Source organism: Ovis canadensis, chromosome 3, assembly GCF_042477335.2.
Source record: "Ovis canadensis isolate MfBH-ARS-UI-01 breed Bighorn chromosome 3, ARS-UI_OviCan_v2, whole genome shotgun sequence".
Classification (NCBI taxonomy): Eukaryota; Metazoa; Chordata; class Mammalia; order Artiodactyla; family Bovidae; genus Ovis; species Ovis canadensis.
The window spans coordinates 186,427,975-186,453,839 of record NC_091247.1 but is presented as its reverse complement, the minus strand read 5'-3'; the positions used below and the strand labels follow the sequence as shown (position 1 = coordinate 186,453,839).

Sequence of the window (25,865 nt, the reverse complement as noted above, 5' to 3'; positions counted from 1 at the left end):
CCTGATGTCTCCCAAGAAAACAAGTTAGTAAGTCGGAATGCAGGAGACAGGTCTTAACCATAACACCAGGAATGATTGGCAAGGAAAGATAATTCCAGACAAATTGCATTGTTTCAGTCCTGATTCAAGACTGAAGCATTTGCAGCAGTTTGTAGAACATGTGTGTGTTCATTGCCCTGAGAAAGATTGGCAGCCACAGTAAGACACCCGGCAGGTGAGAGAGGTTCCATGTAAATGAAAGGCATGTGTGTGCATGCTCAGTCATATCCAACTCTTTGCAAGCTCATGGACTGTAGCCCACCAGGCTCCCCTGCCCATGGAATCTTCCAGGCAAGAATACTGGAGTAGGTTGCCATTTCCTATTCCAGGGGATCTTCTCTACCCGGGGATCGAAACCACATCTCCTGTGTCTCCTGCATTTGCAACCAGATTCTTTACCACAGTGCCACCTGGGAGGCCCTAAATGAAAGGCATATGAAAGCAAATTCTGGAGGCTGCATCTTCCCTGGGGGGGGGGGGGGCGGGGGGGGCGGGGGGGGGTCGCTGTTCTTCCCTTTCAGCACCAGCCATCCCAGAGGAATCGGCAGGAGTGAGAAAAGGGGTGCAGGCATCTGGCCAACATGACGGTGATGATAAACCCAATCTGTTCAGTAAATCTCTTCTCATTCATTCATTCATCACTGCTGAACACCTACTGTGTCTCAGGCACTTACAGTCTCAGGGCAACCGAAGAAGGTGGATTCTACGAGCCCCTTTCAAAAGTGAGGAAACAGACTCAGGGCCACTTGCCCAGGTCAGGAAGACGACAGTGATTTCAGTCTCGGGTACCTGACCGCAGAGCAAGAGGGGCCTCCCGGGAAAGTCAGCCTCCTTGGGAGCTGGGGGGCGGGGAAGGGAAGTATTCAGGATGCTTGCTTTCATTCCAGGTGTGGTATATGATACGTTCTCCACTCACAAGACGGGCTGGGCTCAGCGGAAAGTACAACTTCAAATTCCTGAGTCCAACCGCTCCCCCACATCCTCCACTTGTCCTTTGTCCATAGACATCACTTTTAACACTTTCGTATTTAAAGCACATAACATCCCTGGGCTTTAAGGAGCCAAAGACTGGATTTCTTGATGCACTTTACGTCCACGCTCCCTGGAATCTTGGAGGGGCGAAAAGCGCTGCTTCAGCGAGGTCAAGCTGGCTCAAAGCTCGGCCTGGGCAAGCGCACCTCGGTCCAGTGCGCCGGCGCCGCTCCAGTCTCCCGCGCTCTCGAAAGGCCCCCTTCATGGGCGAACCCACTTCCAGAAGGGCAGGAGGGTACGGCGAGTCCCCATTTCTCCCAAAGATGGGCCTAGCCAGCCACTGACCAATCAGAAAGCTTGTTTTATCACCGCTTCTGGATATACTAGGTTGGAGCTGCTTTTCCCTGAACTTTCAAGCCGTGCGGGGACGGGAGGCGGAAATGATTGACATCTTCTGCAACTATTAGTCAAGCGAGATAAACTTGAAGAGCAGTTACTACTACGAATTATCTGGCGAGGAAAGGCTGTTAGCCCTGCCCCCTTCTCTCACTGGTCTCCGTGAGCCCTAGTCGGGGCGGGAGTTTTTGATGGCAGCCAATCGATGGCCAGCGAGGAGGAGGGGGACGAGGAGGCGGGGCAGGCGGGCGGTGGTTGCCCTGCGATCGCAGCCACAGTGGGGCTGGGGGCCGGAGGGTGTCTAGGTCCCTGTTCCCGAACCACACTGCCGGGGGCTGGACTGGGTTCGGGAGCCGCATCGCCTCCCTGGCACCTTCCCGGCTTCCTTCTGAAGAACTTGACCCCTTCTAGCGCTCCTCCGCGCCCCACCGCGATCCTAGCGCCAGATACCGCCCCGCGGGCTGCCCGGAGGGTCCAGGCCCCATTGTCCCGGTCCCCACCGCGGCCACTGGCCCCTTGAGCGCCAGTTCTCCCTACTCCCCTTCCCAGACAGGGCCACCAACGCCTCCAGCAGCCGCTCTTCTCTTGTCTGGTCCGTGGAGGTGGTTGGTTACCATGGTGAAGCTGGCAGCCAAATGCATCCTGGCAGGTGAGTCTGAAAACTTGCGGGCGAATACAGTGTCCGGAGTCCAGAGACTTCATAAATTGTTGAGAACTTTTGTTCACGTAAGTTGTCTACCGTCTTTCCCTTTCTCTCTTCCAAAGGCGAGTTAATGCAGTTACTGATAGAGTAAATTCCATTAGGCACGGGATAATCATCTTCCAGAGCACACTTGGAGCTGCGGCTGGTTTCCTTCGCTCCCTGTCACACTCTGAGACCCCCGTCAACAATTGGAGCTGTACTCAAGAGGAGCAGACTGGCTTTTAACAAAATCAGGCTAAGCTCACCATAAATGCTTTAACGAAACCATGTGCTGTACTCCAAAGTTAGGCATCGGTGACTTAGGTGGATTATGGACCTGGGACCTCAGAGCACAGATGTACTTTCCTGAGTCCTTGCTGCGTTGCCAGGCACATGTATTTCATTTAACCCTTTCACAGTAGGTAGCACCCTGGAGTAGGGCTTCCCTGGTAGCTCAGCTGGTAAAGAATCTGCTTGCAGTGCAGGAGAACCCGGTTCAATCCCTGGGTCAGGAAGATCCCCTGGAGAAGGGAATAGCAACCCACTCCAGTATTCTTGCCTGGAGAATCCCCATGGGCAGAGGAGCTTAGCGGGCTACAGTGCGTGAGGTTGCAGAATCTGACACAACTGAGCAACTAAGCACAGCATGGCACCCTGGGTTAGATGCTGAATTGTTCTGACCTCATTGAGGACTGAGATGAAGTCTCTTGCCCAAGGTCACCCCCGAGTGAAGGAAGGTCCTAGCCAGGATTCCCACCCTCCAGATCTGCTCACCCCCATAATTCTTAACTTGTGTTACTGTTAAACCTGTGACCTTTCCAGGTTTTTCTGACCAATTCAGGAAAGAAGCAGTGAGAGATTATGTAGAGAAAATGGAGATTCTTTTTTTTTTTATTCTTCTCTTTCAGACTGAAAGGGGTGGTGTTTGTAATGACTTTTCCAGTTTGGAAGTAAAAGGGTCACACAGAAAGATGACTGATCGAAGTCACTCAGATCATGCTGGAGCAAAAGAAATGAATGGTCTTCAAAAGCAGTGTCTAGTTTCCAGAGCACCAGCGGGGGCAGTATTGTGCAACAAAAATAATTCTACAGATTGGCTGTGTCCTCTTGGACAAAGCGCTTCTCTGAGCCTCAGTCTCCTCATGGATAAGGTGAAGACGTTTTTCTCTGAAGTTAGATTTTTGTTTTTTTAAACGGGCTTCTCTCTCTGACTGTTCTTTCTCCTATTTCTTTTTTAAATCAACTTCTATCACGAGGCTAACTTACTGAGCATCATCTTTGTGCCTGCGCTGTGCTATACGCTCAGCACAGGTCATCTCAACAGCTCTATGGGGTCAGGATTATCGTCATTCTCCTCTACAGATGGGGTAGCTGAGGCCTAGAGAGGTTGGGGCATTTGCCCTGGGTCACACAGCTGAATTTGGCTGAGCTGGTATCTAGACCCAGGTTATCTGATTTCCAGGGCTTGTTCTTAGCCCCACAGGCTACCATCTCAGGCCTTGATTCTAGACTCCTTGTCCTTTATACTCACACCCTCAGATACTAGTTTTACCTGATTTCATCCGTGGCCTTAATAGTCGTTCCTAAACTCCAGCCCAGCCCTCAATCTGTAGCCTCCTTTTGAGGATATCTGTCTCATCTTGGAAGTTTCCAGGGACCAACAGAGCTCAGTGCAGGGAATCACTATGCCCAGCCCATCTCCACCCCACCCCCACCACATGCACCTCCTCCCGCACTGACCACACTGACCAGCTCTTTAAACGGAGTCAATCTGCATCTGTTCTCTCACAGAACTAACTACCAAAGGTCCTGATAATTCAAGTGCTTATTCAGTCCTCATATTTATTGAGCACCTGCTATGTGTAAGTCACCACGCAAGGTGCACTGGGAATCCCAGGATGAACCCAGCCCACTCCCACACTGAAGGAAGCCCTGGATTGCACACAAACGCTTATAACACAGCAAACACCCTTTGTGTGCCAGCTCCCAGAGGAATACCTCAAGGCACGGCTGCTAATTGTGTGCTGCTTCAGATGAAGAGAGAAAGCAGCACTTAACATTTATCTGTATTTTATGTGCTTCCAGATCACTTAAATATTACTTAATATATGTCAGGTGCTCTAAATGTTAACTCCTTAAATCCTCATAATGATTCTCTGAGATGGGTATTGTTATTCCCCATTTTGGAGATGTAGCAGCTGAGACCCAGAGAGATTACAGAACCAAGGTCACACAGCTCATAAGCCTTGGATCTGGGATCTGTGCCCTGAGTACCATGGACTTAGTGCCCCTTGGCAGACATGGGGGTGATGATTGTGCCCCCCTGGAAGGTTGCTCTGCCTAGTCTCCTGCCACCAGCAGTGAGCCACAGTAGCCAGGCAGGTAAAGACAGAGGACCGAGAGATGACCTTCAGAGGCTGGTCATCAGAAGGACATTCTTTGAGCTTTGCCTGGCAGAAAATTGAGCAGGATTAGGATTTGTATTAGGGAGACCTAGAAGAAGATTTTCTTTGAGGAATTATCAGGGAGCAAGAGAATAGGAGGGTAGAGCCCAGATCTTGTGTAAGGGATAGTCGGAGACAGGATTGGAAGGTAGAGAAGGATACAGTGGAAAGCATCTTTGGACGGGCTCTGTGAGCACATCACCAGAGGAAAGCTCTGTTTTAGGAAGGCCTGTCTGTTGATGCCAAACTCAGGGTGAAAGAAAAGCAGCAAGAAAAAACAAAATGGAAATAGGGCCAGCTGGGAAGTTTTTGCAGTCCAGACCTAGACAAGAAAACAGAAGATACATTAGGCATTTCAGCAGAGAGGTTCTAATGTATGGAACTGGTTCATCGGGTGTCAGAGACTGAAAAACCCAGGAGACAACATTGTCATGACACTGAAGGGGTAGGTAGAGATCAGCGTTGTCAGAAGCTTGAAGAAGAACCTCCCCCACCCCCTGAGCCAGGATCCAGATTGCCAAGGAGGGGACACTGCCCGGCTGGGGCGGTAACCAGTGTGTGATGTCAGCACTTGTCATAGATCACTAGGACCCATTGCCCGCTAGCCGGGAGCTCAGTCCTGTGTTTAGGGAAAGACAATTCCAGCCTGTCCCGAGGGGCTTTGTCTTAAGATCACTTCTAGTACTGAGTGCTACATGAGGTAGGGTCCAGGCAAAAAGCTGAAACTACACTCAGTATCTAGATAGTGAGGATTTAGCATGGGATGTTCATTAAACACGTACTGGAGGGCTGGGAAGACAAATGGGAACAGCGAGGCAGCACAGAGGAAATGCAGGAAGGAGCCTCACCCCAGGGCTGCAGGAATAGAGGGAAGATGGCTGGGTATCAGAACCCCGAAGCTCAGAAGGGCCCTCGGAATTGAGCTGCAGATCTCTGAGAAGGGGACCCTACCCACTGTTGTTAGTGTCTCTGAGGGGGTGTACTCAGGCTGGCCCAGAAGTGCAGAACCATGAACCACACAACTGGAGGCAGCAGCCGACCTCTGCTGCTGGGGTGAAGGCCATCACTAGGAGACTGCTAGGAGAAACTGCAAGCAAAGGAGAAGGAGCAAGCCCCTCTTCCTACCCCCAACCAGCCTTCCACATTGGAAGAGTTCTTGAACTCACATTGGCTGAGCCAACAGGAAGCCCCTGGGAGATGGAGAAATGTGTGTGCGGAGCCCCAGCTCCAGCATCACAAGGCAGAGCACGGATGGATGAGTTTGGGGCTGAGACAAGAGACCTAGTTGAAGTTTAAGGTAACTAGGGCAGTGTCAGCCCTGACAACAAAGGAAATTCGGGCTGGAGACCCAGCGAAGGATGTAGGGAATAAAGAGGAGGTTGCCTGGGTGTGGGAGGAAGGAGGTGGAGACTTCAGAGGTGACTGTGGGTGAAGTCTAAGGACAGTGAGAGTGAATGGTGAACAGAACAAGTGAGACAGGTGGGCAGGACCGCTCTGGCCCCAGCGTGGCTGTGGACACACTTGAGATTGGGCGGAGACCCTGCGTGCAGTGAAGACACCCACAGGTTGTTGGAAATGCAAAGCTTGGGAGATGGACTGTGGCATATGAAGTAACAACAAAGGTAGTGAGAGTAAGTGGGACAGAGTGGATGGGGACTAAGGATGGATGCACAAGAATGTCCACATGGGGGGAGGCGGAGGAGCAGCAGGAGGACCAAGCCAGTGCAGGCTCACCAGGGCTAGAGGGCCGTGGAAGGAGGGATGCTCCTTCAAGCTGACATCTTTCAGAGACATTAAGGAGCATGAGGACTGGGAAAACCACTGAACTTGGCAATTATGAGGTCACAGGTGACCTTGCAGATGGCACCCTCTCCATCAAGCAGTGTACCCGTTGTCCCCTGTCCCCACCATCACCCCTGGGCTCAGCCTCCTCCAGGGAAGTCCTCCCTGCTGACGAGAGCCCTCATTAGCTTTTCTCCTCCCTGTGCCCTCAGACACCTTGGTTCTCAGCTTGCATTATTTGAACTTGCACTTGTCATCTTGTTGCTCTGCAAACGTGTTTATCAGCTGGCTCCCCTTCCTGCGCATGCTCAGATCCTTCCTTAGCCGACACCAGAGGTTTTCCAGAAGTATGGGGAACTCTGACTGACAGTCAGAAGCAATATATATGAAATTAACCAGAACAAATCTGTGGGGAATTTCACAAGCGGGAGGAGTCAATTTCCAACTGGATGCAGAAGCAAAATTGAAGTTGAGAGGGTGGATACAGTCATCTCCTGAAAGGCTGCAGGGATGAGGACCCACATGGTCCTCAGTTTAGAAATGGGCCAGAAGGGTCCCTGAGCTCTAGGAGAGGGGTGGACTGGTGGAAAGAGTGTGCTACTGGAATCCTAGGCAGATTACTTAGCTCTCTGAGTTTCAGTATCTTCATCTGTCAAGTAAGGGGCCTGGGAAGGAGTGAATGAGATTGTATGAATGGATCCATAATGGAGGCTCAACCCATGTTGGTTCCCTTCTAAGAAGTGGTAGCAGATAGAAAAGCAAGACCTGACTAGCTCATTCAGACCCAGAGAAGTCAACGTGAAAGGAAATGTCACGAGTAGTCAAGTAATTGTCTCACATGAGGTGACAAAAGTCAAAACTGGAAAGTGAACAGAGCAGCAGGCTATCAAGGAGTCAAGTGAAAGGAACGCTGAGCCACCCATGATGTGGGTCAAGGTGAGGAGATGACATCAAAGGATGCAACTAAGAAGGCTGTGAGCTTGATGGCGATTATGCTGAGGATCAAAGGGGTGAGAAAGCAGAAGACAGGTGTTCCGCCAAGGTGCTGGGTGATGGAGGGAGAGTCAGTGTGAAGCTCAAGGTGGAAAAGATCTTGCAAATGAAAACAGCGTGGTATCAAAGGAGGCCACGCAGAGCCACCGGTGGGGGTGTTGGGAGGGCACAGGGCAGTGAAGGATAAAGCCTGAGAGTCTCCAGCACCCCTGGGGGCCTGGGAGGAACTCCAGAACAAATTGCCCCTGCTACCTTGTGAAAGGTCCTGGTCTCAGACTTGAAAATGTGACATTAACTTTTAGTTTGGAGGTGCCAATTTATGGGGCTGTCCACTGACAAAAGAAAGTTGAGGAAATGGGCCCTTTAGGTATAAGATGGACTTAGAGGAACCAGTGGCTGTTGCCAGTAGGCTTGAAGGAGAGGCCCTGGGAAGATGGGTCCACAGTGGTTGCAAATGGATACCAGGAGGTGGAAGTGGAAAATGTCCTTTGGAAATGGGTTTCAGGTGGCACATGTAGTCCCTGACTGTTTGTCAAAAATATGGTCCCACCTAACTCTCACCCCCTCTGCCCCCCAGTAATTATGCAGGATTCTAAGGATGAATGCTCTAAGCTCAGAGTGGTTCAGTTAGTCACCTGAACCCATAAGTCTGTGCCTGGTCATACCTCCTTGCCTTCAAGTGTTAAGTCACCTCAGTTGTGTCCAACTCTTTGTGACCCTTTGGACTGTAGCCCACTAGGCTCCTCTGTCCATGGGATTCTCCGGCAAGAATACTGGAGAGGGTCACCATGCCCTTCTCCAGGGGATCTTCCTGACCCGAGGATTGAACCCACGTCTCTGACATCTCCCCCATTGGCAGGTGGGTTCTTAACCACTAGCGCCACCTGGGAAGCTTTTTACCTTCAGGACTTCAAAGTAAGTTCAAGTTTGTAAGGAATAGGTTTTCCCCATCAGGTATGTTTCAGTGGAAGAGTCTCGGTTCTGTTTCCAGTGCTCAGAAGCCCTCCTTCGACTGTTACCTTCTGGGTCAGTTTCTGTAGATGAAAGGATTAGCCCGGAAGAAATGAAGCTGGTTTGGAAGATGGGTCTCACAGACTCATTGCCCTTCCAGCAACCCCAGGGCAATTTCCCATGAGAATCAGGCACGTCTTCTCTGAGAACTCATTGAAGTTGTGCGGTTTCTAGACTAAATTTCTGGAGTGAGAGATCCTTGAGTCAGATTCGCGTGAAAGCAGTGGTTTTCTTCTACTCTGACCTTGCAGGAGACCCCGCCGTGGGCAAAACCGCCCTGGCACAGCTGTTCCGCAGCGACGGGACCCATTTCCAGAAGAACTACACCCTGGTGAGATGTGGGTGTAGTAGGCCTGGCAGAGGCTTAAAGAGAAGTGATCAGATAACCCTAAGGGAGTGACTTTCCCAGTGTCCTTAAGAAACCCTCAGAGACCTGACGAATGGCCACAAGCCACAGGGTGTGGAGCCATAGGGAGCAGACTAGCCTGTGGTCAGCTGGCCACCACACACAGCTTGCTCGTGGGCAGGGGGGTGGACGAGACTAGGTCCTCTCTGACTTCTGCACAAGAAGTGAGCCCAGAACAGACACCGGAGCCAGGGACACGCCTCCCAGGGTGGGGTGCTGTTCCTGACAACACACCCCATGGGGCCCCCTGACATATGTGTTCTTCCTTTTCCTCCACAGACAACAGGGGTGGATCTGGTGGTGAAGACAGTGCCAGTCCCTGACACGGGGGACAGTGTGGTGAGTGGTCCCCTTGCTCTCCCGAGGGAGCTCAGTGCTGCCCCAGCTCTGCCTGCGGACCCCAGGGCTCACTGTCCCCCTCCCTGGGAGAGAAGCAGCGCTATCCCTGGGGAACAGCGATTTCCTAGCTCTCGCCTTCTGGGGGAAAGACTTCAGTCGAGAGACATAAGGCAGCTATTTTTTAAAAAATTGGATGTAGTTGACAAAGTTGTGTTTCAGGTGTACAGCAAAGTGAATCAGGTATATATATCAGTAGTTGCTCAGTTGTGTCCAAGTCTTTGTGACCCCATGGACTGTAGCCCTCCAGGCTCCTCTGTCCTTGGAATTCTTCAGGCAGGAATACTGGAGTGGGTTGCCATGCCCTTCTCCAAGGGATCTTCCTAACCCAGGGATCAAACCCAGGTCTCCTGCATTGCGGGCAGGCTCTTTACCATCTGAGCCACCAGGGAAGCCCCCATGTATATATGTGTGTGTGTGTTATATATATACACTCTTTCAGATTATTTTCCCAATGGACCATTACAGACTATTGAGTAGAGGTCTTGGTGCTATACAGTAGGTCCTTATTAGTTATCTGTTTTATATATAGTAGTGTGTATGTGTCAATTCCAGTCTTCCAATTTATCCCTCCCCTGCTTGACCCCTGGAAGCCATAAGTTTGTTTTCTATGTCTGTAACTTGATTTCTGTTTTGAGGATAAGTTCATTTGTACCCGTTTTTTGTAATCCACATTTAAGCAATATCATATGATATTTGTCTTTGACATAGAACAGTTTTAAATAGCAATAGTTTTATTAAGCAAAACAAGAGTATCCTCTTGAGAAAGAACAGGTTGTTTGGAAATCAGAAGCAGCCCCACAGTGGGGTACGGTTGGGGTCTTTAGAGCAGTGGTCCCTCCCTGTGCCCTGCATCGTCTGACTGACAAGTTGATTGACAACTTTAGGTTCTAAAATTTTTCTCCTCATGCACAGGCGGCTTACCCATAAGCACCCAAGTGTAACCCACAGTGGGGGTGCAGGGGGCGGGCAGAAAGTACAGTGCTAATTAATTACATTAGCATATATTAGCATAATGAACCCCTGGTTACTTTGAGTCACCATTTAGGTCTTGGTGTGCCTGTGCCAACCTGTGCTGGAGGTTTTATCTTGCTTGATTTTGACAAGGCTGGAAATTTAGCAGTAGTCCTTGATTAGAAGGGGTGGTCAAGGACTAGGAGAAGAAGGATCTCTGGGCATGCTCTGATCACCAGTGTCCAGGTGGGGGAAGGAAAGAGGACCATGTCCAGGATGGAGCAGGACCTGCTCACATCTGACTAGCTACCCAGTAGTGCCAGGACTTGGTCTAGATGGGAACAGAATGAGGGGAACATGGGAAGCACTGTAGGGAAGGGACGAAGAAGAGGACGTGAGGCCAACAATTGTCAAAAGAAAAGAAGGCTAGGAACTCAGATGTACATATTTCAGTTGTGACACTGCCATGGCCAGGTTCCCTCCTGAAATAGTTAACTGTTGTTCAGTCACCCAGTCCTATCTGACTCTTTGCAACCCCGTGGACTGCAGCACGCCAGGCTCCCCTGTCCATTACTATCTCCCGGAGTTTGCCCAAACTCATGTCCATTGAGTTAACCAGAACCTAATTATATGACTGTCTCTACCACCCCATAGTTTTGTAATGATTTGAAGAAAAGAATAAAGCAATATCCTGATTTTCAGTTAGCAAAAGTGAGGGGATATTTTGTAACAGTATTTGGTGACTTGGGCTGCCATATATTATGTTATTAATAAATAGAAGTCTATATTCAATTAATAAAATCTATAGAGAAAGAGAAAGGAAGTGAGGAAGACTGGACTCTGGACCTCACCCTTAGAACTTCCTGGGTATCAAGGTTCCTAACCCGCATCTCTCTATGGTAAAGCTCAACCCTTGAAATTGAATTCCAAGCTGTTACATTTGCCTGTGGGCTTCCCTGATGGCTCAGTGCTAAAGAATCAGCCTGCCAGTGCACAAGATCCCTGGGTCAGAAAGATCCCCTGGAGAAGGAAATGGCAACCCCCTCCAGTATTCTTGCCTGGGGAAATCCCTCGGACAGAGGAACCTGGCGGGCCACAGTCCATGGGGTCACAGAAGAGTCAGACACGATTTAGCAACCAAACAACGTTTGCATGTACTTTCCTGGAGAGAAGGTTTAAGAATTGCCAGATTGTCAAAGCAGTCCATGAGCAAAAGCAATTTTCAGTACCCGAGATGCACTGAGAAGGGATAAAATGAACGCAGCCATCACCAGTGTGCAAAGCAGAGGGTGATGCTGACCTTCAGACAGCGTGTGCTGGTCACCAGGGCCAGTGGGAAATTACAGGGGCACTGGGGGAGACTTCCTGGAGTGGCAGCAACGGGGAGGGGCTCTCACCTGGGCCGGCCAAGGTTGGGACACAGAAGGGTCATCCTGAGCCCTCCGCCAGCATCAAGCCTCAGCTGTCCAGAACCCTGACAGACTGTCCTCCTTTAAATGCCTTCCCCAGGCCTCCTCCGTGACCTCCTTTAAACAGGATCGTTTTTTCAAGATTTGAAAATCAATTTGGTTAACAAAGTGCAGAATGACCTTTTGGAAACCAGAGCACTTGTCAGCCTGTTTAGCATTCTGTTCCGCCAGGTGGGGAGTCAGCTTGTTCCTGGTATTTTTGCACTCGGGGTTAGAAGAGGTGAGACGCCACCCAGAAGGGGCTGCTTGGGGTGGGAAACAGTTGTACCTGAGTTCGTTCCTCTTCCCATCCTCTTCTGCCTGCCGAGGGCAAGAGATAAATGTGTGTGCATGTGTGCATGCGTGGATCATCCTAAAGGTGAGCGGGAGTGCTATCTGTGTGTGCAGGGGTTTCCTCAACTTTCTGAGACCGGCCTTTCTGATTCCAGGAACTGTTCATTTTTGACTCGGCCGGCAAAGAGCTGTTTTCTGAAATGCTGGATAAATTGGCAAGTATCAGTCTTTTTTCTAACCTCCGCCTCCCTCCAAAGGTTTGCCCCTTAACAATGCCCACTGCACTCCAGTCGCCAGGAGAGGTGACCATGGCAACATTCTTTAAGGGTCATTCCTCCCAGCCTTGGGGCTTGTGGCCCCTTGGCAGGTCGAGCAGCTTTTCAATGTGATTTGTGATTGCCCCTCCCCCCAACTCTGGACCAGCTGGGCTCCCAATGTGCCAGAGTAGCCTCCAACTCTGGTGACTCTCTTCTCTTAGGCAACCGCCTCCTAGGGATGTTGTTTTCAGTCTGCTCCTACACTAGTGATAAAGAGCCTGCCTGCCAATGCAGGAGACTTACGAGATGCAGGTTCGACCCCTGGCTGGGGAAGATCCTCTGGAGGAGGACACAGCAACCCACTACAGTAATCTTGCCTGGAGAATCCCATGGACAGAGAAGCCTGGCATACAGTCTATGGGATCACGGAGTCGGACATGACTGAAGCAGCTTAGCACGCATGCCACCTGCTAGGCCTGGAGCAAAGATTTCCTTCCCCACTAGGGGATGCCCTCGAGGTCCCATAGCATGGCTCACCTTCCAGTTCAGTTGAGTTCAGTCACTCAGTCCTATCCAACTCTTTACAACCCCATGGACTGCAGGACGTCAGGCCTCCCTGTCCATCACCAACTCCCAGAGTTTACCCAAACTCATGTCTAGCGAGTCGGTGATGCCATCCAACCATCTCATCCTCTGTCGTCCCCTTCTCCTCCCACCTTCAATCTTTCCCAGCATCAGGGTCTTTTCAAATGAGTCAGTTCTTCACATCAGGTGGCCATAGTATTAGAGTTTCAGCTTCAGCATCAATCCTTCCAATGAATATTCAGGACTGATTTCCTTTAGAATGGACTGATTGGATCTCCTTGCAGTCCAAGGGACTCAACAGTCTTCTCCAACACCACAGTTCAAAAGCATCAATTCTTCAGCGCTTAGCTTTCCTTATAGTCCATCTCTCACGTCCATACATGACTACTGGAAAAACCATAGCTTTGACTAGACAGAACTTTGTTGGCAAAGTAATGTCTCTGCTTTTGAATATGCTATCTAGGTTGGACATAACTTTTCTTCCAAGGAGCAAGCATCTTTTAACTTCATGGCTGTAGTCACTATCTACAGTGATTTTAGAGTCCAAAAAAATAAAGTCTGTCACAGTTTCCACTGTTTCCCTATCTATTTGCCATGAAGTGATGGGAACAGATGCCATGATCTTCATTTTCTGAATGTTGAGTTTTAAGCCAGCTTTTTCACTTTCCTCTTTCACTTTTATCAAGAGGCTCTTTTGTTCTTCTTCACTTTCTCCCATAAGGGTGGTGTCATCTGCATATCTGAGCTTATTGATATTTCTCCCAGCAATCTTGATTCTAGCTTGTGCTTCATCCAGCCCAGTGTTTCTCATGGTGTACTCTGCATAGAAGTTAAATAAGCAGGGTGACAATATACAGCCTTGACATACTCCTTTCCCTATTTGGAACCAGTCTGTTGTTCCATATCCAGTTCTAGCTGTTGCTTCTTGACCTGCATACAGATTTCTTGGGAGGCAGGTCAGGTGGTCTGGTATTCCCATCTCTTTCAGAATTTTCCACAGTTTTTTGTGGTCCACACAGTCAAAGGCTTTGGCATAGTCAGTAAAGCAGAAGTAGATGTTTTTCTGGAACTCTCTTGCTTTTTCCATGATCCAGCGGATGTTGGCAATTTGATCTCTGATTTCTCTGCCTTTTCTAAATCCAGCTTGGACATCTGGAAGTTCATGGTTCACCTACTGTTGAAGCCTCGCTTGAAGAATTTTGAGCATTACTTTGCTAGCATGTGAGATGAGTGCAATTGTGCAGTAGTTTGAGCGTTCTTTGACCTTGCCTTTCTTTGGGATTGGAGTGAAAACTGACCTTTTCCAGTCCTGTGATCACTGCCGAGTTTTCCAAATTTGCTGGCATATTGAGTGCAGCACTTTCACAGCATCATCTTTCAGGATTTGAAATAGCTCAACTGGAATTCCATCACCTCCACTAGCTTTGTTTGTAGTGATGCTTCCTAAGGCCCACTTGACTTTGCATTCCAGGATGTCTGGCTCTAGGTTGGTGATCACACCATCATGTTTATTTGGGTTGTGAAGATCTTTTTTGTACAATTCCTCTGTGTATTCTTGCCACCTCTTCTTAATATCTTCTGCTTCTGTTAGGTCCATACCATTTCTGTCCTTTATTGTGCCCATAGTTGCAAGCCCGCCCCATCTGAGTTTGCTCTGGGACCCGCCCCTGCTGCCCAGGCTCCTCCAGCCAGCCCACCCTTCCTCTTAGGATCCAGTTTGCTGTACCTTCCGCTAATCTGGGCCAGTGAGCTCATTAGAAGGTTTGAGATCTCCAGAACCCCTGCCTTTCCAAGAACAGCTACACTTTAATAGAAATTTGTGCTGCCCCCCTCCTTTTTCTTTTCTTATTTTGTCTAAGAGAAATATATCTAGTGATGGTCGTGGCACACAAGGCTGGCCTCATGCGTGAGTTCTTGGTGTTTTACCACGTGCCTACATAATGGCTGGCGCTGCCTGGCAGAGGGGTAATGCGTCTGAGGAAGTCAGGGCCGCCTGCTGCCCATCCTGGGTCCGCTCACTGAGGCCTGGAGGAAGAAGGTCTCTCCTGCATATGCACAGAGGTGGTCAGTGTGGCTTCAGCTAGAGTTCTTGAGTTAGTCTGTGAAATGAAAGTGTAAGGGCATCATCAATTTAGTCTAAGTTCCTCCCATCCTAGAGGCCTGCAGAGCCAATTCCAGGCTGAACTTCCAAGGATAGCTAAAAGGAAAAGGCTTCTCCTCACACCCTGGGAGGTGATAACACCTTAGAAATAAACCGGTCTCTAATTGTGCATAATGGGGTTCCCCAGAGACCAGGACAAGTATCAGTGCAGTCCCACAGGCTGTGCCAGGGAGCAGGATGGCCCAGGACTCTGAGCAGCCCCAGAAGGTGCCGGCTCCTGAGAGCTTAGCCTTGGTTCTTAACTGGGACCATGAACCCTGTTCAGTGGCCGATCTGGTTTGGATTAGGGCTGACACACTGCTGGAGAAGCAGAACATATCCTTTGCATTTTAAAAAGCTGACCCTTATTAAGAAGATGTTAGCAAACCAGGTTCCAGCGACTGGCTAATGAAAAAAAAGGATGCACTTTCAGGCCTGCAGAGCAGAAAAGCATATCAACTTGCATAAGAGTGGGCCCTCAATGAGAACAAGTAGCAGAATCAGTTCATGGAACCGAGGCAGACAAAGCGTTGCTGGGTAGAGAAAGGCATCAGCTCCACCCTGGTGTTTGAATCCCATGTGACCTGGGCAAGTCAGTTACCCACTCTGAACTCAGTACCTTCAGCTACATGGTAGGGATCTTCAGACCAGCCCTGCAGAGTTGGGAGGTTTCATAGTGACACACAGAAAATGCCTAGCAGAGAGCCTGGCGTGGATTGGAGCTCTCAGCATCACGGTCACTGCGCCTAGGCCTTCCCATTCTACCTGTGAGTAAATCGTTTTCGTCCATGGGTGTGGCTCGGTTTTCTGACTCATATCCCCTTTAGGATTTTTCATTTCCCTCTATCAACGTGTCCCTTCCCTTAGAAGGCCACATTGCCTCCCCGCCTAGAAGTCAATTTGGCCGTCAGTGACGTGTTTGCATCCTGTCCCCTTGCCTAGTGGGAGAGTCCCAGTGTCTTGTGTCTTGTCTACGACGTGACCAGCGAGCAGTCCTTCACCAACTGTAGCAAGTGGCTGGAGAAGGCTCGGTCTCAGATTCCAGGGACCACCCTCCCAGGTAAGAGCTGCAGGCATCCAGGGTTTCCAGCAGCTCCTCTGTCCTTTGAGTTGAAGGGCACAAGGTCACTGCAGAGGTACCTGTGGGTGCAAAGACAAGATGCTCTGGGCTTTGAGTGTAGCAATCTGGACTGTACCCTGGCTCTGCCCCTTCGGAGCCCTGGCAACCTCGGTGAGTTGCCACACCTCTGAGTCTGTAAAATGGACCTGGTGATGCCCATCTGGCAGGGTTGTGGAGCAACTCAAAGATACTAAGGGGGATATGAATGCGAGTTGTTTCTGGAAGGCTCAGCCCAGGGAAACAGCCCTCATTTTCTCCTGTATGTGGGGCACCAGGAAACATGCAAGGCCCGCTGTCACTTCTGAATGCTCTCAATCCGTTTATTTCTCATCCCTATGTGAGATCAACAAATTCTCCTCATTAGAGACCAGGGAAAGCAATCTCCAGAGGCAGGCTCAAAAATTAGCTGCAGCAGATACAGCTGGCAACAGAACTAAATTACCTCTGCATCCCTGACTCCGAGCCCAGCCCTCAGATTAGTATTAATGACTGTTTTGAAAGTTTGCTCCATGCGCTAGAAATGAGTGCAAATGCTCACATCAGTTTGGTCCTCGCCTTCACAGCACTCAGAGCCTTAAGGAGACAAGGCAGGCAGGTACCTTCAAGGTCTAGAAAAGGGACTGAACGAAAACTGCAGGTGGAACATGCATGCACTCTGCTGCCCACTCTGCCTCGGCCCCTGGGGCCCAGTGCAGAGTCTGCTGGTGCTCACCACCCGGGGTCAGATGGCCTCTCTCAGATGACATTTCATACCCCTCAGAAGTAGGCTGCTTGCTTTTTTTTCTCTCCAGCTGTCCTCCCAGACAGCCATGGTTATAATGCAATGCTCCGATTGTCTCTTTCGAGTAGGTGTGCTGGTGGGGAACAAGACAGACCTGGCTGGCAGGCGAGTGGTGGATATGGCCCAGGCCCAGGCGTGGGCACTGGGCCAAGGCCTGGAATGTTTTGAAACATCCGTGGTAAGTACCACCGCCTGCGCCATAGCCTAGTTTGCAGCAGGGCCTTGGCTGGAAACAGTTTTTCACGTGACCTTGCATGCATTAAGTTGTTACCACACCATACACAGAGCCTGATTTGGAGCTGATGTTAGATCCTTCGCCTGAGATCTCCTCTCAGTATAGCAAGTCACTCGTGTGTTACAATGAGGTGGATCAGCCAGCTAGCCCTAGGAAAAGCTGGATAGCAGTTAGTAAGGAATACAAGCATGCTGTGTTCAGTCATAGTGCTGCTGGACGTCTGCAGGAGGCATCATGGTTATGGCGTTGTTGGCACATTATTTTATAGGCCCTCAGAATCAGTCCCCTGATCCAGGAGCTGGTCCATACTTCCCACTTCCTGATAGGGTGACGTGACTGGCCCAAGGTCACGTGACTCATAAAGGCTTGCACCAGGACTGGGACCCCCGACTTCTGGTTCCCCTCACTGTTCCCCGTCGCCACCTTGCTGCAGCCCCAGAGTTACTCCAGGCCACAGGAGCCCTCAGGAAGTGGGACAGAGTGGTTTGTTCCCAGCGCTTTCAATACATGATATCATGATTTTGGTGTGTTCACAGTGTCACGTGAAGCCCCTCCTATGTGGGGAGTTCTGAGTTCCCTGCAGCCGGGGTGCAGGCATGTGACCCAGGCTATACCAGTTGGATGAACGCTTGTGTGATGATGGCAGGGGATCAAGTGAACACTGCCCTCTGCAGGAGCCACCCAGAAACATCCACTTCAGAGCCAGTAGGGGCCAGGGGCCAACCCCTTCCTGGGGCTCCTGGGTAGACTCGCCACGCCTGGCACAGCCTGAAACATCCCTAGTGGTCACTTGGACCTCACTCCCGGCCCTGTGGCCTCTGGCCTTGATTCTTTGGTTCTCGCCGAGAGTCAGTGGGCTACTTAATAAATAGCCCTGAGGTCGTTTTCTGCTCAAAACTCCACTTAAGTTATAGGCACTCTTGTTGCATCTACAAAACTCGACAGATGCTGCTGTTCAATTCCTATATGGAAGTGATCTGTTTTTTTTCTCATTTAGCTACATTGGGTCTTAGTTGTGGTACGTGGGGGTCTTTGTTGCATTGTCACGTGGGGTCTCCCATCGGGGCACACACTCTCTAGTTGCGGCACGCAGGCCCAGTAGTTGCAGGGGGCAAGCTTAGTTGCCCCATGGCATATGGGACCTCAGATCCCCAGCCAGGGCTCGAAGATGCATCCCCTGCGTTGCAAGGTGGAGTCTTGGCCACTGGGCCACCGTGGAAGTCCCGGATGTGAATGTCCTAAACACCCCCAAAGCAGCATGCTTTCCTTAAGGAAAGTGTAGCAAGTAGAATCGGGTGCTCTGTCCCCTGATGGTGAATAGAAGCCCTATCTGTGGGCCCCTTAAGTGTTATTTAACCTGTTTGTGCCTCAGGTTCCTCACCTATTAAATAGGGATGATAAAATATATTCCTCATTGAGTAATAAATATGAGAATTAAGTCAGATGGTGAATATAAAACCAGCACAAAATCTGGGGCATAGTAAACGCTCTGTCAATGTTAGCTTTTTTTTAAGTATAAATATTCCCCCCAGTAATCTCATTTATACTATTATTACTCACTAAATCTTTGTATTCCTAGATTGTATGGAGGTAAATGTCAGTCTTGCCTCTGGTCCAATAATCACAAATGCTACATTAATGAAGTTCCAGTTAGTGAGCTTTTACTGTATAGAAGGTTACCCATGTTGTGCGCAGCATGCCTTTGAGCAAAGCAGTAACTCTTCCACCCGCAGCAAACAATATTTCATTTTCCCTCCTCCTCCACTCACATTCATGAAATTGCCTCCTCACCCTAATATCCCACATTCTCTGGAATTCTTGATAGAACTCAGAAATTAACTTTGACTCCCAGCTTTCATCACCAGCGGCCACTAGGCTGGACATTTAAACTCTGGTCAGGTGTTTGCTGCTACACGATTGAAATGGGCGGGTATAAATGATGTCTGGGGAGGCTGCAGCTCGGCATTTGATATTAACTGTGCAGGTTAACTAGTCCCCCCTGAGCTGATGCCAACAGAAGCACCACCAGCAGCTCGGTTAAGAAAGCTGTAATTAAAAAGGAAATACAACCAAGTGCCATTTGAGACTTACCCAAGCCCATCTCCTCCTCTCTTCTTACTAAATGCAGCCACAGTTGTCTTACGTAGCCATTTTTTGTTTGTTTGTTTTTTATTTTTTTATTGGAGTGTATTTGCTTTAAAATGTTGTGTTAGTTACTGCTGTTTGATTTTCTTTTTTCTTTATAATTCCATCTTCACAACATACTCATTTTAAAACTGGAGGTTTTGTACCTTTTGATCACCTTCACCTCTTTCTCCTACCCCCCCACCCTCACTGCCCCGGCAACCACCAATCTACTCTGTTTCTGAGTTGTCTTTTGTTAGATCCCACTTATAGGTGACAACATAGCAATATTTGTCTTTCTTGTCTGGCTTAGCTCACTTAGCATAATACCCTCAGGATTCATTCACGTTGTCACAAATGGCAGAATGTCCTTCTTTTTTGTGGCTGAATAGTATTCCTCTGTGTGTGGACCACATTGCCTTTATCCACTCATCAGTGTACACTTACGTTATTTCTATGTCCTGACTGTTGTCGTGGATGAAGAAACCTCTCCAAGATAGTGATTTCATTTCCTTGGTTACAGACTCAGAAGTGGGTCTGAGTCTGAATCATATGCAGCTCTATTTCTAAGTTTTGAGGGACCTCCATCCTGCTTTCCACACTGGCTGTACCAGTTTCATACCCACCGGCAGTGCACACGGCTTCCCACTTCTCCACATCGTCACCAGCACTTGCTGTCTCTTGTCATTTTGGTGATGGTCATCTTCACAGTGTGAGGTGACATAGTGTGGTTAATTTGCATTTCCCCGAGAGTTGCTAATGCTGGGCGCCTTTGCATATACTTGTCGGTCCTTTGAATACCTTCTTTGGAAAAACGTCTGTTGTTGGTCCTTTGCCCATTGTTTTCATCATAGTATTTATGTTTTTGCTGCTGAGTTGCACAGATTCCTTGTGTGTTTTGGGTGTTAGTCCTTGATGCGATGTGTGGCCTGCACACGTGTCCTTCCACCCCGCGGGCTGCCTTTCCGTCTTGCTGATGGCCCCTGGGCTGTGCACGTGCTCGTCAGTTTGCTGTCCTCCCGCTCACCGGTTTATGCCTCTGTCGCTCATGCCTTTGGTGTCATAGTCATGAAATCATTGCCAAAGCCAGTGTCAAGGATCTTTTCCCCAATGTTTTCTTCTAGGAATTTTATGACTTCATGTCTTAGGTTCATGTCTTTAATTCATTTTCAGTTAATTCCTGTGAGTGGTGTCAGTTAGGGTTCTAGTTTCATCCTTTTGCATGTGAATATCTGGTTTTCCCAGCACTGAAGGGACTGTCTTTTCCCCTTTGAGTATTCTTGACTCCCCTGTCAAATATTAGATGACCATATCTGTATATGGTTAATATCCAAGCTCTCAGTTCTGTTCCATTGCTCTTTGTATCTGTTTTTAATATTAGTGTCATATTGTTTTGAATACTGTAGCTTTGCAGTATGGTTTGAATAGGAACTATGATGCCTCCAGCTTTGTTCTTTCTTATGATTGCTTTGGCTATTTGGGGTCCTTTGGGGTTCCTCTTTGGCTTCCTGACACCCCTCAATATTTGGCCTTTTCACACCAAAAAAATTTAAAGTATTTCTTTAAGCAGAAGTTAAACATTTTTAATGCATTGTTTACTGCTCTTAAGAAGTTGCTGCTGCTGCTGCTGCTGCTAAGTCGCTTCAGTCGCGTCCGACTCTGTGCGACCCCATAGACAGCAGACCACCAGGCTCCCCCATTCCTGGGATTCTCCAGGCAAGAACACTGGAGTGGGTTGCCATTTCCTTCTCCAATGCATGAAAGTGAAAAGTGAAAGTGAAGTCGCTCAGTCGTATCTGACTCAGCGACCCCATGGACTGCAGCCTACCAGGCTCCTCCTTCCATGGGATTTTCCAGGCAAGAGTACTGGAGTGGGATGCCATTGCCTTCTCCTTCTAAGAAGCTGGGCAATACTAAATAAAAGCAAGTTCAAGAAAGATCCATAGGGATGGCTCCTCTTGCAGAAAGAAGAGGGGAAGGAAACTGATGTTTGTTGAGCACCTCCTGTGTGCCAGGTGTTTTGCACACATCATCTATTTAGGCTTCCAACAGCCCTGCTGCTCTCTTTATCTCACTGGTGACAGACTCAGAAAGACTGCATAGCTTTCCCTGGTCACCCAGCTAACAAGCATAGAACCAGAACTAGAACACAGCCCTGCCCAGCTCGATAACCTTCTAGAAGGGACTCTGGCCTCCCACAGAGCCCACTTTGGGAGTCTCTAGGGGGAGAGGAAATGGCAACCCACTCCAGTGTTCTTGCCTGGAGAACCCAGGGATGGCGGAGCCTGGTGGCCTGCCATCTATGGGGCTGCACAGAGTCAGACACGACTGAAGTGATTAGCAGCAGCAGCAGCAGCAGCAGCAGCAGCAGCAGCAGGGGAAGAATTCTAGGTCAGATTAAGCACTAGTCTGACCCTACTCTAAGGATGCTTCATGCAAAGCAGACCTACTCTACAGGTGTCCAAAGATGTCCGCGAGACTATGATTTGTCATCAAACAAAAGGACTCCTGTCGTTGGCAAGCCCTCTAGCGCATTTGGAAGATGGTTCCATTTGCATCTGCTACTTCAGGAGCACTCCGTGTGTATAAAGAGGCTTGCCTCCATTGAATTCCCGACTTTTTATGTTGTGTTTTCCCTAAGATCTAGCTTTTAAGAGCTTTCAGGTAGGTTCATTTAGAAATCCTTGAGTGTGTGCTTTGCTGGCCTCATTCTCTTCACATTCAACACTTACTACATTTTCAACCGCGGTAAAGTTTTGCTGTTTGACATTGCCTAGGATGTTACACTCTACAACCCAAAGCACCTTGCAAATGCCACTGAGTTATTCCTCTTATGTCTTACTGCAGAGTGACAGCCTTCCGGTCCTTGGTAGTTGTATAGAACTTAGTGTAGACACTTGTCTGGGCCACCAGCGGTCCTCTCATTCCTCAGCCCCCTTTCCACACTGACACCTCTGGTTCTTCTGTTTGTGACTTGTCTCCTCTACCTTGGGACTTGCCTTCCCGGAAAGTCCAGTAACTTTCTCTGCAGGATCTGGTTTCACATACCTGTTTCTGTCACCCTGTCTGGCAGAGTGGAAAGGCTGCTCTTCTCATACTTGGGGCCTCTGAATTCTAGGCTGGGCTCTGCCTAAGCCAGCTGGGCCACTGCATGCCTGGGACCCCAGACCACTGTCTGTAAAACAGAGGCACTGAGCTTGATAACCTCGTTACATCCTTTGGTTTGGAAGTCCTTCCATTTTAGTGGGACTATTTCATTGTCTCTTCTCAAGACTGCACTTCTGCCAGCAGGCAAGGATTGTCTGGAAACAAGTACTCATGCATTCATAGTTTGAGCTACTGTCTTGAAAGTAGTGGGTGCTTTCTTCTGCCAACTTATTGCTTTAAAAAAATTTTTTTTAAATACCCATGGGCACGCACATAGAGAGTGACAAACGATAGCTAAGTGGAGAGAGTATCATTTTCTTTCCCCCAGAGTTTGTCATGCTTGCCCTATAGGGCCAGTTCTTCCCACGGGATGGAGAAAATCTAGGGCAAGTTCCAGAACTTTAATCTTTCAGATAATAAAAAATCCTTTTGGGCACCTTTCGTCACAAAATTATTCATTGTTTCAGTTATAAAAGTGGCCAGTCCTGAGTGACTGTCAAAATTCTTGATTTAAAGTCAGCTCCACCCCCGGAGCCTCCTGTGGGAAGCAGGACTGGGCTTCTGCGTCTGTGTTTCTACACCTGTGCCTCCCCTCCAGCTCGCTTTGCTGGGACCTGTTCTGGCCCCTCTGGACTTGCCAGGTGTCTGAGATGCCCTCCCTACCCCCATAGGGGGCACTCTCTCACCTGCAGCTTCCGCCTCATAGATGACACCTGCTCACCCTTCCTGCAACCTCGGTTCCGGGCCATCCTTTGGTGGTGGAACCCATCACCCTCCTGGGGGCTGTCCCCATGAGGTCCCTTTAGGACAGCTTCACACTGGGCTCCTGCAGGGCCCTCTGCTGGTCCAGGGAAGCTCGGCTGCAACCCCAGTTTGACAGAGGAGGTAGTGCAGGCTGTCTTTCCTGTCCTGCTCAGCCATCCAGACAGCCAGCCCCAGCCTCACCTCAGTGCTTCCCAAGCCTGGGTCCAGCACCTTCCTAAGTCCCAGGGCTGTAGGCTTCTCTTGGGACTCTCCCACTGACCTCAGGGTGAGGGAGAAGAGAAGTGCCCACATCCCATCAGCACACACACCACCCCCACCACCTCTATCCTGCTTGGTCCTCCCTCCAGAGCATGCCATCTGTTGTTTTGCTTTGACCTCTGGGACCTCAGGCAAAGCTAAGCAACAACGAGTCTCATTTTGATGTCCTGTCACACAGAGTGAGAGTGGCTAAAAGCACAGGCTCTGTGGGAACAGGTCTAGGTTCAGACCCAGCTCCATCACGGGCAAGTGTGTGGCTTTCAGCAAGCGATCTTCATCTCTTTGCATCTCAGCTGCCTTCTTGTAAAATGGGCGGAACCGTAGTAGCGGCCCCAAGTGCTGGGAAGAAGAGGTTGGGTCAGAGCTCGGAGCGCCTGACGAGAGCAGGGAATGGGGAATGCCAGCTGTCTGCAACGACCCTAAAGCCAGCCAACCCTTCTTCAACTTGTCTCTCCAGAAAGAGATGGAAAACTACGAGGCCCCCTTCCACTACCTGGCCAAGCAGTTTCACCACCTGTACCGGGAGAAGCTGGAGGTTTTCCAGGCGCTGGTGTGAGAGGCTGGCCAGACCGTTTCCTGCGACGGAACCCGGCCCTGGGCTCCGTCTCCTCGGAAGATGGGAGAAGATGGAGCTGCCTGGCACTTCCAGTCTATCGTGACAGCTTTAAATAAAAGGAGAAAATGGGGAAGCAGCAGCTCGTTCTGTTCTTGGCCAGGGCAGCCCTGGAACCATTTTACACTTTGGCCGCTGCTCCCAGAGTAGCACCGGAGCCTCCAGTGGTGGCAGCTGGCCCTTGGGACAGTGGGCATCCTGCCCTCCCTGAAGGACACCCCCTAACGAGCCCACCCACAATTTGCCGCAGTCGAGATGCTCAGCTTGGAAGTTGCCACCTGGCCGGGGGGCTGATGGCCCTCTCCTTGTTCTAACAGACTCAGTTTTGCTGTCTGTCTGCCCCTTTCCGGATGCCGGAGCTCCCTGGTGATGACTTCTGTCCCTGGCAAAATAGTGCCCTCTGCTGGCCGCCCTGGGTGGCTCTTCTTGATAAAGACCCAGCCTCCTCCCTGCTGCCAGGAACCCTGAGCACCCAGGGAGCCAAGAATGAGGCCACTTTCCTTTAATGACCCCGCCTCTCAGCGAGCCGGGCAGCAGTCGTAATTCTTTGCACTGAGCTTGACTGTTTTCCATCCTGTCTCTGCTGCCAGATTAATCTTCCTAAAACACCGCTTTCATCATTTCACTCCCCTGATTAAAGACCCACGGAAATTCCTCAGTGCCTCTTACATCAGGGCTGCGGGCCGAGGTCTGGCATCGCAGCCCACCTCCGACTGTCACCCTCACCCCGGAGTCTCGGCTTCTTTCTGCTCCAGTGCCCCAGAGGGTCATAGCCCTCCTTCAGTCCCCCACTGGGTGGGAGTGGAGATGTCCAAGCACTGGCTTTGCGGGTAAACAGACCTGGGTCTGTCCCAGGGATAGAGATGAGAATGGAAATTACTCTCATTCCTGTTTATGACCTGCCATGTCTCTACATGAGCTGAGCGTGTTACACATACTAGCTAATTTAATATTCACAACATAGAGTCTTTTTCCCACTTTTACGAATGAGGAACTGAAGTCAGGGTCACGGACTCCAGAGCCCAGCCCACAGCGGCCGCCCTCTCCTGAGTCCACCTGAGCTTGACTGGGAGCAGGAGGCAGTGATGGCTAGGCTGCCCCTGAAGGTCATTTCAGAATAGCACATGAAGGGCATCGGACACAGTGCCCACCACCTCGGGCCCCTCCCTCCCCGTCCTGTTACCTCTCAACACAAATTCACTGTAGCCACAACTGTCCTCCCACCAAGACATTCTTTCAGAGGGTAGGGGCCTGCGATGTACCGGACATTTCTCTAGGCGCTGGTCATTTCAAGCTGTTGGTCTCTTGGCCTGTGTTCCAAGAATGGGAAGATCTACAGTAAACAACCAAGGAGACATGGAGGGGACGTTTCCAGTTGCTCCAAAATTCATTACCCGGACCCACAGCTGTGGCCAAAGATGCTAAGAAGCCCACTTCCTAAAGAGATGATAGAAGGCTGGAGCCAGGCAGCTTCCTCAGGGGTGTCCTGGAGGTGGCAGAACCGGCCCTGCTGCCAGGAGCCACTCCAGCCCCTCAGCGCCTCATTCTTTCCTGTTTAGAGCCTTTAGAAGAGGAGGCAGCGAGAGTGGATGGTGTTGGTGAATGGGTACCACTCCCTCTGCTTCCCCACCCCCAGAACTAGGCAAAGGAGAGCCCCCCAAGAGAATCCTAAATCCGGACAGAGGACGCTGCCCAGAAGAGGAGGCTGACGTCTTGCTCCCCAGCTGCATGCTTGTGGAGCTGTAGGAGCCTGGTGCCAGCTGCAGGGATGGGCTGTTGAGGGCGTCCTTGGGGGAATTGGGCACACATCCTCTCGACTTGTGCGGGCTCCCTCCAGGGAGACTGGGGAGAGGGGGAGAAGCCTGCTGGCCAGCAGGGGAACCGGTGCCCCACCTCCACTGCTCAGGGGCCCCCAGGGCTCATGTAGGGAGCCACATGGAGGGTGGGACCCTAAAGGCAAAGGGCCTCTGCAGGAGAGGGGCTCTGGCTCCCCCCACCCCCAAAGAAGTTGGCAGGGGGTGCC

The 25,865-nt window shown here is 50.1% G+C and overlaps 1 protein-coding gene across 4 annotated transcripts; it reads left to right on the top strand.

The window, feature by feature from the left end:
• The first annotated feature begins 1,618 nt into the window (after window positions 1-1,618).
• Window positions 1,619-23,921, top strand: IFT27 (intraflagellar transport 27). Of its 4 annotated transcripts, none has more exons than XM_069581158.1 (7): window positions 1,619-2,056; window positions 8,571-8,650; window positions 9,005-9,064; window positions 11,973-12,032; window positions 15,742-15,859; window positions 16,769-16,878; window positions 23,687-23,921. In XM_069581158.1, the coding sequence occupies exons 1-7, from the start codon at window positions 2,023-2,025 to the stop codon at window positions 23,783-23,785; spliced, it is 561 nt and encodes a 186-aa protein (XP_069437259.1). In that variant the 5' UTR covers window positions 1,619-2,022; the 3' UTR covers window positions 23,786-23,921. The 4 variants fall into 4 exon arrangements, with proteins under 4 accessions (XP_069437259.1, XP_069437261.1, XP_069437260.1 ...); XM_069581160.1 differs by lacking the exon at window positions 8,571-8,650 and adding an exon at window positions 2,998-3,240; XM_069581159.1 differs by lacking the exon at window positions 11,973-12,032 and having other exon boundaries at window positions 1,622-2,056.
• The last annotated feature ends 1,944 nt before the right edge of the window (window positions 23,922-25,865 follow it).